This window comes from Boleophthalmus pectinirostris, unplaced genomic scaffold (assembly GCF_026225935.1).
Source record: "Boleophthalmus pectinirostris isolate CB_2022bp ecotype Guang Dong unplaced genomic scaffold, ASM2622593v1 HiC_scaffold_18, whole genome shotgun sequence".
In the NCBI taxonomy this organism is placed as follows: domain Eukaryota; kingdom Metazoa; phylum Chordata; class Actinopteri; order Gobiiformes; family Gobiidae; genus Boleophthalmus; species Boleophthalmus pectinirostris.
Window position 1 is genome coordinate 15,103,815 of NW_026571133.1, and position 13,756 is coordinate 15,117,570.

Here is a 13,756-nt window from a genome sequence, read left to right on the forward strand (position 1 = left end):
AGTTGGACAAATTTGAATACAGCTTTTATCATAGTCCTCCATTTTCAAATCACTGAATAATGTTCTGCTCTAAACAGGTTTTGAAAATACCAAATTAGTCATGGGCATGGGATGTTTACATTTCTGTGTAGAATATGCATTACTTTCTTGCTAAATCCAGGTGCTTTTCCTCCAGGTGATCCAGCTTCTCCCAAATGTGCACAGTGCGTTAATCCTCCAGCTCCGTTCTCCAGGCAGTCAGCTTCCATCCTTATCCAAGCAAAACCCACATTAAAATGGTACAAACTAGTACAAATGCAGAGAACAAACTTTATTATCTTGCTCTGCTATAGCTACTACTGCTACTACAGTTACAATGTCTTAGTTGGATTTTTTTTTTTAATTTCAGCCTTCACTCAGCCCAAACTTTTCAAGAAATAATATGTTTGCACAGTTCATGCTTTATTTTAACAACTGTTCTTGCTTGTCTCAGGCCCCAGGGTTTTAGGGAATGGGATCCTCTTCCTTGTTATTTATAATCCAAATTTCTGTCGATGAGCCTAAAACTGAGTAGCATGTTGTTTCTAACTATATTCCTCATATTCTGTCATGTCATGTCTCCAATAGTTTTTCAGGCATCGATCCAAAACCTGGATGTGATGTTTGATCCTCATCTGACTTATGTAACTCCAAAACGCCTGTGCATAATAATCCTCTTACTAACCTCCACCGGAGTCACACAGGAAGCAAAACTGTGAGCCATTTTAATAATCAGAGTGCAGTTTGAGCAGAGGTTTGCCACAGAATCGTAATCCACGCACACAGCAGCAAAAATGAACTGATGACATGGTGTTTGGTTGTTAAAATAAAATAGAAAAGACCAAAGGTAGCTGAAAAAATATATTAACATTTATTACATCTGTTCTGGGGGGCTGAAACACTTTGGCCTTGAGTGGGTAGTCTGTGAAAAGTGGCCAGCAGGACTCACACAAAATATTTAGTCAGAAAAATATCACCTGAACAATTTCCAAAAGGTCACCATTTTGTAGTTGGACTTGGGTGAAATTTATGCTTTCAGTTATATGTGTTTCTAAAGTAATACTGACTTTTCACTTTTTAGTCAGTTCATTGATACTTAAAGGGCTCATATTACACTATAGTTTTGTTTTGTTTCATTCGCACATGTTTAACACACTAATGTGATTAATCATGTGGTAATACAGGAAGTGCTCCACTGTGTTTTTAAAGTTTATACACCTTCAATCTCTACTAAACCAAAGGTAAAAGGTAACAGTTAACTGGAAAACTATAGCTTCATGACATCACAAGGTGGAACAGATTTTGAGCTTTGGAGACGTAAACTAATAATAAAGAGTTACTCAAAGATGTGTGAACGAAACAAAGCACAACTCAAATTATGATTTTTGATCAAGGAACGACTTTCTAACTTGGTTTAAAGCTCACAAGAGGCAATTTCACATAATACAGGCCCTTTAAATATATACATTTTGTCTGTTGACTCTACATTTTGTTTTTGTTTTAGTTGTGAAACATAACATAATCAAATGGATTTGTTCTACATTGTTGAGAAAGTAGTTGAAGTAGAGGATGAAAGTAGAATGTAGAAATTTGGCTATAAGAAGCACTCAGTCGCCCTCTGCTGGTGAATAATAGACAACAATAAGGACAATGTAATGCTCACTATACAGCTTTGTTCGTGTGGACTCATGATTGCTTCTGTTTATCCCACGAAATATTGCAAAATGGCTGAAATAACTGTACTAACTAGAATTGCATTGTCCAAGAAATCAATAATCAATTCCATTTTAAATAATAAATCATGTTTATTCATTCATGTAACAATCTAAAGTCCTTTTAAGCAAACTGTATTCTACATACTTATTCTGCTACTCTACATAATATTATTGTACATTCTTTTAAATTATCGATTTATTGTTACAGTAAAGCAATGAGTCGGCCCCTGAAAAAGGAGAATTGTAAACAGTGTCATTCAGTTAGCTCTTTTAAGTATTTGTAAATTTACATTCAGTACCTGATAACTTACACTGTTCAGTCAACTCTGTAAAAAACACATACAGCAGCCAAAAACAGACTGCACAAGTTCTTAAGCCCCGTGTGCACTGCTCCAACTGTTCACTGGGAGGCGCTGCTCTCTACAGTTGAACAGAGGACGATGTGGCGATCCTAATCTCTTCTCTCTGCTGTGCTTTCAATAAACACGCACCTGGGAATACAAAAGAGAGACAATTTGATGATTTCAGGACAGTGTTATGTTTATATAATTTAAGGGTGAAGTTTTCAATATGAATCATTTGGAGCACTATAAAGTATTGTTATAGAAGTAAACTATTTTACTGTTAATACAGCAGGATAGAACAGTATATATGTATATTTTTCCATGTTTTTTCTGGTTTCACTTTCACAAACAAAGCTTGGAAATGTGTGTATTACCATCTGCTGGCAATAGTGGATTCACAATTGGAGCAATACGGCCCAGAAGACTACTCTAAACAAATACATGCACCAAAACAGGGAACACAAAACAGATGAAATCCCTATTCTTGACAAGGCAGGTTCAGAACTTCATAATTAACAATAAAGTAAACATTCAACCTTTTATTTTCATAATTAAGCTCAATAAGAGGAAAGTTGAAATGACAATATGGGATACAACAAAAACTGCATTAGTGTTTTGAAGATCTGTTTTGGACTGGCTACTTTAAATGTGACCTTTTACACAATGTTCAGTGTGCAGCAGTACCTGGTGGTATGTTCACGGTCCAGTGGTGCGTTCAGGGCCACTCCTTGTGCTGCCCCTTGCCCCTCCTCTTGTTTTTCTCCTTCTGCAGACGCTCCAGCTCGGCCTCGTACATCATCTCCTGGATCAGGTACTTCTCTCTCCTCATGCGGTCACGCAGGTCTTTGGGCAGGTCTGGGATCAGGTATGCGATCAGGGTCTTTATGGCAAACACCATGTGCTGCAGACAAAATACAAAAACTTTTTAAGCTCAAATGGGATACAGGTTAAAATGTGCTTTTATTGTCCCCATAGGAATATTTGTTGTCTGTTGCTTTCAGATTTAAGGATAGATCTAGGGATTTGGTCAGGAATACCTAGCTGGAGGATTAGTCTGTAAGAATCAAATGTGCATGAAGGACAAATAATAATAATAAATAACAATAATACATTGGTTTTATATTGTACTTTTCATGGTAACTCAAAGACGCTTACACATATGCCCACACACTCACTTGTGCCAAAGCAGTTATTTAGAATAACTATCCAAACATATTTTTCCCTGTATAGAAAAACAATTTACTTACAATTTAGTGCTTGATATAAATGCAAGATAGACACATTTAATGCTATACTGTGCAATATTCTAGGCAAAGGAATAACATCTTCCAGAGGCAAGCGGATGACAGAGCCCCCGCCAGAAAAACTACATTACGTACCCTTAATTACTACATTTTATACTAGGACAATTCACTTGGAAAAAAAAGATAATAAATAAATCCAGCTGACCTATAGGGCACGTTACCCTTCATTTTCACTGATGGACAATGGTTGACATACACTACAGACTCGCAGTATAATAGCATTTGGTGATAAATTGTACTCTACAGATCAAACAAAAATAAACTTTACTGAAAAATAATAGTATGCAGTGTTCCTTCAAGCATCTTTCAAAATAAGAGCAGTGTCTGTCAGTATCCCTGTTGTAATGACCACCCAGAGACAAACAAGTGAACAAGATGTAGCGGAGCTGTCAGGTTTAGAGACAGGAAAAGAAAACACACTGACAGCTCCCTCTAAAGGTTTTAAATTATGGAGTATCCCAGTGTCTAATGTAGTTTGTCTTTGTCTGCGTTAAGTCACTGACCTCAAAAACAATGATGAATGCAAGTCGCGCAGCCAGAACATGCCAAAACTGCAGAGTGTATGAATACGGGTCAGCGGAGTCTGGGGCTTCTCTGTAGTCCCTGTACCTGCACAGAGAAAAGAGTTTAAAGGGCCCATTTTACAGTTTTCTGATCTCTGATATGTTGTTGTTTCCTCATCAGAAACATACTTGAAGTTGTGTTTTGTTTTATTTACACATGTTTAACTCACAAATCCTGCATATTATTTTAGTTCTTCTCTCTGAAACTGAAAACACCCTGTGATGTATGGTATGGTATGCTGTTTATGTGTACAGGGACAGTGCACAGCAATACACTAACCAAAACAAAAGTCATAGGAGAGATGCTGGTGCAAGGTTATAGCATGAATGTTAATTTACACCTGTAGTCCCTGTGCAGGTTGGTGGAAATACTGAAAGTACAGATTCAGTGTATATAGATAAACTGACCAAAACTAAATTAAAACAGATATTACTTGGGGTTACAGTGTTGAAATACTAAAAACAACATACAGTACACCAGACACACAAACACATGCACTCTTAGTATGAGTAATACAGGAAGTGCTCCACTGTGTTTTCACTTCACAAGTTGAAACAGAGCCTTTTGACCTTTGGAGCTGTAGCTGGATTAATAATAAATGTTTACTCAGACATGGAAAAACAATTCCCAACTCCAGGTTAAGTTTTTGATGAGGTAACAACATTATAATTTAGGACTATGACTTATGACTTAAAGCGCACAAGAACACATTTTGCACAATATAGGACCTTTAAAGTGCATGTAATAATAAAACAACAATAATAATAATAATATGACAGATTTTCATGTTTTTCTAATTGTTACTTGGTTTGGTGGGACAGTAAATGTGGTAAATATTTATCATAGATTTACATCAGGTAAATGTCAGTTTGAGGAAAATACAGGAGGTAGTGATGAGCTCTAAAATGGAAAACCTCTAAGCATGGAAACAATGCAAATTCGGACCAAAATTCAGAATCTATTTATATACAAGGAACACATTTTTCTGGCAGTTTTCTGTCATTTAACAAAGTAAATGTGTCTTCATTTATATCTATTAACCTAATCATAACTATAACCTATATACCTCCATATATGCCATATCTGCTAAATAATACAGATTTCTTTGTAGTTTAACCTGTCATATGCACTTTCAGTAGTATTGATGTCCATGTACTTAAATGTGTCAGCTAAAATAAACACTATTTGTAATGTATAATGTATGGTGGAATTGAGATGGATGACTTGCAAATTTAAAAGGATAAAATGTGCTGATTATGTGAGAAAGGGAGGCCAAATACAGCCAATTTATCAAGAGATGTATCCAGATGTCTGCACTGATAGGATACAGACCACATATCCTGGGACATTTCAATTTTGTTCTTTATTCCATCCATCCATTTTCGTCCGCTTATCCGGGGCCGGGTCGCGGGGGGAGCAGCCTAAGCAGGGACTCCCAGACTTCCTTCACCCCAGACACGTCCTCCAGCTCCTCCGGGGGGACCCCGAGGCGTTCCCAGGCCAGCCGAGAGACATAGTCCCTCCAGCGTGTCCTGGGTCTTCCCCGGGGCCTCCTCCCGGCGGGACATGCCCGGAACACCTCCCGAGGGAGGCGCCCAGGAGGCATCCGGAACAGATGCCCGAGCCACCTCAACTGGCTCCTCTCGACGTGGAGGAGCAGCGGCTCTACTCCGAGCTCCTCCCGTGTGACTGAGCTCCTCACCCTATCTCTAAGGGAGCGCCCAGCCACCCTGCGGAGGAAACTCATTTCGAGCGCTTGTATCCGCGATCTCGTCCTTTCGGTCACTACCCAGAGCTCATGACCATAGGTGAGAGTAGGAACGAAGACTGACCGGTAAATCGAGAGCTTCGCCTTTCGACTCAGCTCCCTCTTCACCACAACGGTCCGATACAGCGACCGCATCACTGCCGAAGCTGCACCGATCCGCCTGTCAATCTCACGTTCCGTCCTTCCCTCACTCGTGAACAAGACCCCGAGATACTTGAACTCCTCCACTTGAGGCAAAGACTCCCCACCCACCCGGAGAGGGCAAGCCACCTTTTTCCGGTCGAGAACCATGGCCTCGGACTTGGAAGAGCTGATCTTCATCCCAGCCGCTTCACACTCGGCTGCAAACCGCCCCAGTGCACATTGCAGGTCCTGGTTCGATGAAGCCAACAGGACAACATCGTCCGCAAACAGCAGAGATGAAATCCTGTGGTCCCCAAACCGGACCCCCTCCGGCCCCTGACTGCGCCTAGAAATTCTGTCCATAAATACAATGAACAGAACCGGTGACAAAGGGCAGCCCTGGCGGAGTCCAACATGCACCGGGAACAGGTCTGACTTACTGCCGGCAATGCGAACACAGCTCCTGCTCCGGTCATACAGGGACCGGACAGCCCTTAGCAAAGGGCCCCGGACCCCATACTCCCAGAGCACCCCCCACAGGACGCCACGAGGGACACGGTCGAATGCCTTCTCCAGATCCACAAAACACATGTGGACTGGTTGGGCAAACTCCCATGAACCCTCGAGCACCCTATGGAGAGTGTAGAGCTGGTCCAGTGTTCCACGGCCAGGACGAAAACCACACTGCTCCTCCTGAATCCGAGGTTCGACTATCGGCCGGATTCTCCTCTCCAGTACCCTGGCATAGACCTTACCGGGAAGGCTGAGAAGTGTGATCCCCCTATAGTTGGAACACACCCTCCGGTCCCCCTTCTTATACAGAGGGACCACCACCCCGGTTTGCCAGTCCAGAGGTACTGTCCCCGACCGCCACGCGATGTTGAAGAGGCGTGTCAGCCAAGACAGCCCCACAACATCAGCAGCAGCCCTCCCCCTGCACTGTAAACAGTGTTGGTGAAGAACTGCTTTCCCCTCCTGAGGCGCCGGACGGTTTGCCAGAATCTCTTTGAGGCCGTCCGATAGTCCTTCTCCATGGCCTCCCCGAACTCCTCCCAGCTCCGAGTTTTTGCCTCCGCGACCACACGGGCTGCAGCACGCTTGGCCCGCCGGTACCTGTCAGCTGCCTCAGGAGTCCCCCGAGCCAGCAAGGCCCGATAGGACTCCTTCTTCAGCTTGACAGCATCCCTTACTTCCGGTGTCCACCACCGGGTTCTGGGGTTGCCTCCGCGACAGGCACCACAGACCTTACGCCCACAGCTCCGAGCAGCTGCATTGACAATAGAGGCCGAGAATGAAGCCCACTCGGACTCCATATCTCCAGCCTCCCCCGGAATCCGGGAGAAGTCCTCCCGGAGGTGCGAGTTGAAGGTCCCTCTGACAGAGGGCTCCGCCAGACGTTCCCAACAGACCCTCACTACACGCTTGGGTCTGCCAGGTCTTTCCGGCTTCCTCCTCCGCCAGCGAACCCAACTCACGACCAGGTGGTGATCAGTTGACAGCTCAGCCCCTCTCTTCACCCGAGTGTCCAAGACACGCGGCCGGAGATCAGATGACACGACGACAAAGTCGATCATCGACCTCCGGCCTAGGGTGTCCTGGTGCCACGTGCACTTATGGACACCCTTGTGCTCGAACATGGTGTTTGTTATGGACAAACTGTGACTAGCACAGAAGTCCAATAACAAAACACCACTCGGGTTCAGATCGGGGAGGCCGTTCCTCCCAATCACCCCTCTCCAAGTGTCACTGTCGTTGCCCACGTGGGCGTTGAAGTCCCCCAGGAGAACAACGGAGTCCCCGGTCGGTGCACTGTCTAGTACCCCTCCCAAGGACTCCAAGAAGGCCGGGTACTCAGCACTGCTGTTCGGCCCGTAGGCCGACACCACAGTGAGAGACCTGTCCCCGACCCGAAGGCGCAGGGACGCGACCCTCTCGTTCACCGGGGTGAACTCCAACACACAGCGGCTGAGCTGTGGGGCAATGAGCAGGCCCACACCAGCCCGCCGCCGCTCCCCGCGGCCAACGCCAGAGAAATGGAGAGTCCAGCCCCTCTCAAGGAGTTGGGTTCCAGAGCCCAAACTGTGCGTGGAGGTGAGGCCGACTATATCTAGTCGGTAACGCTCAACCTCCCGCACAAGCTCAGGCTCCTTCCCCCCCAGCGAGGTGACATTCCATGTCCCCAGAGCTAGTCTCCATGTCCGGAGATCCGGTCGCCGAGGCCCCCGCCGTCGACTGCTGCCCAGATCTCTCTGCACCGGCCCCATATGGATCCTCCTGCGGGTGGTGGGCCCACGTGAGGACGGCCCCACGTCGCTCCTTCGGGCTGAGCCCGGCCGAGCCCCGTGGGGGGAGGCTCGGCCACCAGGCGCTCGCTGGCGAGCACCCACCCCAGGCCTGGCTCCAGGGTGAGGCCCCCGGTGACGCCAATCCGGGCGACGTAACTGGCCTTGCTCGTACACTCATCATAGGGGCTTCTGAACCGTTCTTCGTCTGACCCGTCCCCCGGACCTGTTTGCCTTGGGTGACCCTACCAGGGGCATGAAGCCCCCGACAACATAGCTCCCGGGATCATTCGGGCACTCAAACCCCTCCACCACGATAAGGTGACGGTTCAAGGAGGGGTTCTTTATTATAAAACAAAAAACTGGACAATTCAAATGTTTAAAGCTTGTAAAAGTTTAAAAAGTATTTCTTCACATTCACATGTTTTAGGGTCATTGCTGTCAACAGTTATACAGTATACATTAGAGCAGGGGTGGGCAAACTTTCTGGCTCGCGGGCCAAATAGGGTCGTAAAGTTTGACTGAAGGGCCGGACAGAAGACAGGACATAACGTGTTAAGAGCTCAGATTCATTACGTTCTTATTCATATTTACCTAGGACTTCAGACGCAGGCTACACGTCTCATCACTGCTGTGAAAGATTCAGAACACATAAAACTGTTGAGACCTGTTTCACTGCACACCACGAGAGAATGTTTATCGTGAGTTCACCGTTTCCAAATATGACTGGTAACAGCTCAAAAACAATGCTCACACCATATGACCACAGATATATACCTGTGAGTGAGGTTTAACCTGATTCCAAAATATTGTACACATTAACATTTTCAACTCAGAGACCACAGCTTTCTTTGATTGATTTTTACCAACTCAAAATGGAAGCAGTGCAGTCTTATATCTTAAGCACCAACTACTTCACTCATGGTCCGAATAACTTCTGTAAGAACACTTTCCCATAAAGCATTGTGGCCAACATAATACGCCGCAACTCAATGTATATATAGTGCGTCGTCTACTGGGAAATGCTGGAAATGCATGATAAATAAAACATCAGCAAGGTTTATTATTGTAATTTATTCCAGTTCGGCGGGCCGGATTAAAAGGTTTAAAGGGCCGCATACGGCCCCTGGGCCGTAGTTTGCCCACCCCTGCATTAGAGTAATAAGCATGTAGTATTAGTTAAAGCTAATATAAGACTGTCACCACAACAAATGTTGAAGTTTGATAAATTGCTCAAGTATAGATGATAAATATAATATTGTATAATATATATTGAAATCAAACCATAAAGCAGAATTATCCCCCCAATTTGTTTATCATTTTGGTTCATCATTCAAACTTCTAGAGCTCAAATCTCATCATACTCCAGAAAAAATAACTACAAATTTCCCACCAGTACAATGACAAGTCACCCATATAATGACCCCTAAAAATTATTGTTCCATCTATCATATACTGAACACTAATATACATTTGAAATTGATGTTGTAATGAAAGTAGTAGCAGAAGTAAAAATGTGTTATCTGATTATGTAGGCAACCTGAAAAGCACAAATGCTTTTAAAAACATGAAATTAACCTTGATTAAACTTAAATGACTGCATACTGATGACCCCTACCCTATTCTGCATGAACCCCATTCTGTCTTGAGTCTTGAGTGGGGTCTGGTTCTTACAGATTTGACCTTTATCTGCAAATGTGCTGGACAAATCTGTAGCCTGCCCATCCTGGTTTAGTCCTGGTATAGTCCTTTTTCAGTCCTGGTTCAGTCCTGGTTTAGTCATGGTTTAGACAAAGAGAGTGAATCTCTCCTTCACTTAAATCAGTGATTTTGTTAAGACCCAAGAGATGATTGTGATTTTATGCTTTTCAAAAATAGGCAGATTTTAATGGATTAACCTGCAATACTCCACAGCTTCTCCAAACAGCTCTGACCCATTCGTTTTGGGATGGGATCTCCTCTCAAAGTCGGACACTCGGAAAACGGACAGACTGGCGTTCACGTATCCCATCATGCAGCTGCAGGCACAGAGGCAGGATTGTAACAAAGTATAAATAAATAATAATAATAATATAATATACTAATAATATAAAAACTACATCAAAGAGAAAAAAGCAAGTGAACAAGTTGAACTGACCCCTCTCCGGCCCGGCCCTGCCCTGCACATGGTCCGTACTTGTAGGCGTAAACCAGGCGAGGGATGAAGTCTGAGGTGACAGCAATCACAAAGGCGTTGGTGATCACCGCTAGTATCCCAATGCCCTCCAGGATGCCATACCAGATCCCTGAAACCAGCGATTAAAACAGTCATTTATTAAATATATTGGAGCATACCTCTATGACGAACAGGATGTCGACCATATTGGATCAAAAATTCACTACTTTTTTGACTGCGTGTTTGCAAAAAGATTCAAGACCCTGGTGTTTGGTCCAAGTGAGCTCAGATTTGACATGTCACATCTACAAACAGATAAGTTCACAAAAATGATCAGATGTTTTTGGGATACTCTTTACAGTTTGCCTGTAGCACACCAGCGAAAAACATGTTAATTTCCAGTTTCTTTGATGAGCTCTCACGGCCACAGGCATTGGCCAAGAGAGCTCAAATTCAAATCACAATAGCGTGATCCGGACCTGAATGTAATGAAATATGAAATCTAATAAAAGTGACACTATAGCGCCCCCTACCATAGACATGACATGTCAACATTATCGAATGCACAAATCTTATTATGGGCAGAAATAAAATTATTTTCACGTTCATTCATGAAACTTTGCACAACATTCACTCACATGCTCCTGATCATACAAAAATCAATGAGACCTATGCCCTAGTTTTTATAATTTTGCCTCTAGAATCATTCGCTTTTTCGAAATTTAAAGGCACACTATGTAATTTTTGTAATGGAGGGTGTGTTTTTATACACGTCTTAGTCTGACAGTGCTCTTGACCATAAAAGTCATGTGACCTATTGCCAAATTTCTATAGTCTGTCTCTAGAATAATTCACATTATCCAAATTAAATCCAATTTTTTTCTGGTGGATGAGTTGTCAACCTGGGCATGTTGGGAAGAGAGGATGGCATGCCGGGGCGGTCGCGAGTCCTCGGAGACCGCATGGGGGTGGTGTGTGCGCTGGGACGAGGGCCATCATTAAAATTGACTAAAAAATAAAATAAAAACTCTTTCAAATGCAACAATTAGCCAAACAATGTGCGTATATGTGCTGTATTCCTGGAAATTGGAACCTTATGCAGTTTTTTTTTTTTTTTCCTTTGAAAATACAAGTTTGGAGCTGGAATTATTCTGGCAATACTGAAAATCTCCACATGTGTCATTTATTATTTGTAATTTCTCTTTTATCTCACTCAAAACAAACACTTGACTGGTTTATATAATTGTTAGTAGCTGGGACTTGCCTATGTCTTTGGCCTGTGAGGGCAGAGGTCGTCTCCACTGTGTCACAAACTTGTATGCGTCCAAGCGGATCTCGATAATGTTGTTCAGCAAAGCCAAAAGAGGAGCCAGGGGAAACGCTGCCACGAAGATGGTGGTGAAGCCAAACTGTAGAACTGAAACAGGACCATGTCACTATATTAACTTCTTGGGTTCTTTTTAAAGACAATGTAATACAATACAGTAATCTTCAAAAAGAACCTAATAAGTTAATGTAAAAATTAAGACAAACCTTTTTGGCTTATGTGACAATGTTAATTATTATAAGAAGATATCAAATATTCATGGCATGAAACTTCTTCAGATTGAATGGGCAAATACAAAATACTTTTTTCATTGTGTACACTCATTATCATATCACAAAGTTCAAGTCCTAGCTAAAACAGTTCTTTATCTGTGCACATATGACAACTAAAAGTGTTTTATCTGCATTCTTATTTGTATGTTATTGTTTTAAAGGTGCACTGTGTAACTTTTCTGGAGACAAACTGTTTGTCCCCATGGGAATGTTAATGTTTGGTTTAAACTGTTCACAGTATGGTATTAAACTAATCTCTCTTGCATTTATTCATTTTCACATGTTTATTTTTTCATTTATTGCTCAAAAATATCCTAAAACATTCATTCTTACTATGACTTACTCTCCACAAATCTAACCTTAAATTTGTCTTGCAAGCCTCCATGAAGTTTCATATGTTTATGGCCATACTGTGGAACATTCTAGGGACATATCCATGGAGACAAGCAAGTGATAGACACCCCACCGGACAAATTACACAATGCACCTTTAACCCCTGAACGCCGACTGTCACAAATATGCAATAAGCCATTTGGATCAAGATATAAGCCGAGATAGCAGCTGCATTCCCCCAGTGCCAGTTAGTGCATATGCAGGACCTTCCTAGGAACCTTTGGTAAGCACTTGTTTCTGCTTGTCACAAATTTGCAACATACTCAAATTTCTTTTTTTTTTTTTCAAATCAATTTTTTGGTCAAATTAATAATGTCAACTTAATTAACTAACTACGTAAAGGCAACAACACACAAAAAACATGTTCCTTACACATCTATATAAAGTCAGGAACTAAGGGGTTAATGTATTATTTCCTTTTCAAAAAAGTGTTTCAAAATAATCTTTTCTAGGCGAAAATGTGAAATGATAAGAGATTGGTAACAGACACATAACTCAAGATGATAAAACTGAAAATACAGTGGCCACAAAGGATCACACGTCTTGTTATCTGCACCAAATGCGTAACGTGCATGTAAATCCTCCAGGCTCAGCTCAAGCTTAATCACTCTTACATAACACTGACTCCAAACCTCCCCAAATGAAAAATGTTTTGACCAGATTAGAGCTGATCTCATCTATCAAATCTCACTTTAAATCACGAACATGGAGGGCCATCAAAAAAGACCTGACTGAGAATACTGAAATACTAGACTGGACATACTCATCTCCAAGTATTCGTCAAACAGTCCGTATTCATTCATAGGTTGCAGGTTGAAATCCCGCTCCCACTGAGGAAAAGCAGACTTTGCACTGGGACCATGGTCTTTCCTGAGTCTGCGGCGAGTCCACCAGTTCTGCAGAATTCTACAAAAATACCACAGAATTAAATAGCAATATAACAATAGAATAAATAAACAATAGCAGATATTTTGGCAATATATCTGAATGTATTAACTATATTATATTTTGAAGAAACAACCCAGAAACATATGAAAAGATTAAACAGGTGGCATTTGTTGTGGCTTGCTTTAAGATTGTGTTTTCTATTTGTGTATTTATTTTACTCTTTAAACCTTGAGGATAGATAGAATTTGCTATGTTACTTTGCTTATTGCTTCAGTACTATAAGTTTAAATACAGGTTGTATCCAAGCAGTTAACAGGTGCTTCAGTAGTATTTTAGCTAAACTATTTTACTCCGACATGAGAAATCTTACTATTAAAGGGCCTATGTGACATTATTTTCTCATCTATGCTATAATATATAGATTATGGGCTCTTAAGTTCTTCTCTCACACAGAAAACAGACCACCTTGTGATGTAATGTAGTAATACAGGAAGTGCTTCATTGTGTTTTTAAACTCCATACACCTTTACTAGAATCATTTGGAGAATTTAAGCTCTGGAATTGCCAATCTCTACTGATTTAAAGGTAAAAGGTCACTGTTAA

At 42.3% G+C, this 13,756-nt stretch overlaps 1 protein-coding gene across 1 annotated transcript in view; it reads right to left on the minus strand.

The window, feature by feature from the left end:
• Positions 1–1,925: 1,925 nt before the first annotated feature.
• The window catches only part of LOC110161428 (anoctamin-4-like), a 52,150-nt gene continuing 40,319 nt past the window's right edge, over positions 1,926–13,756 (minus strand). Inside the window, exons 23-29 of the mRNA XM_055154067.1 lie at positions 13,029–13,171; positions 11,538–11,690; positions 10,256–10,403; positions 10,017–10,136; positions 3,885–3,990; positions 2,762–2,978; positions 1,926–2,224 (exon numbers count right to left, since the gene is read on the minus strand). Of these exons, the coding sequence (XP_055010042.1) occupies positions 2,793–2,978; positions 3,885–3,990; positions 10,017–10,136; positions 10,256–10,403; positions 11,538–11,690; positions 13,029–13,171 (856 nt within the window). The 3' untranslated portion in view covers positions 1,926–2,224; positions 2,762–2,792. The remainder of the gene's footprint in view (positions 2,225–2,761; positions 2,979–3,884; positions 3,991–10,016; positions 10,137–10,255; positions 10,404–11,537; positions 11,691–13,028; positions 13,172–13,756) is intronic.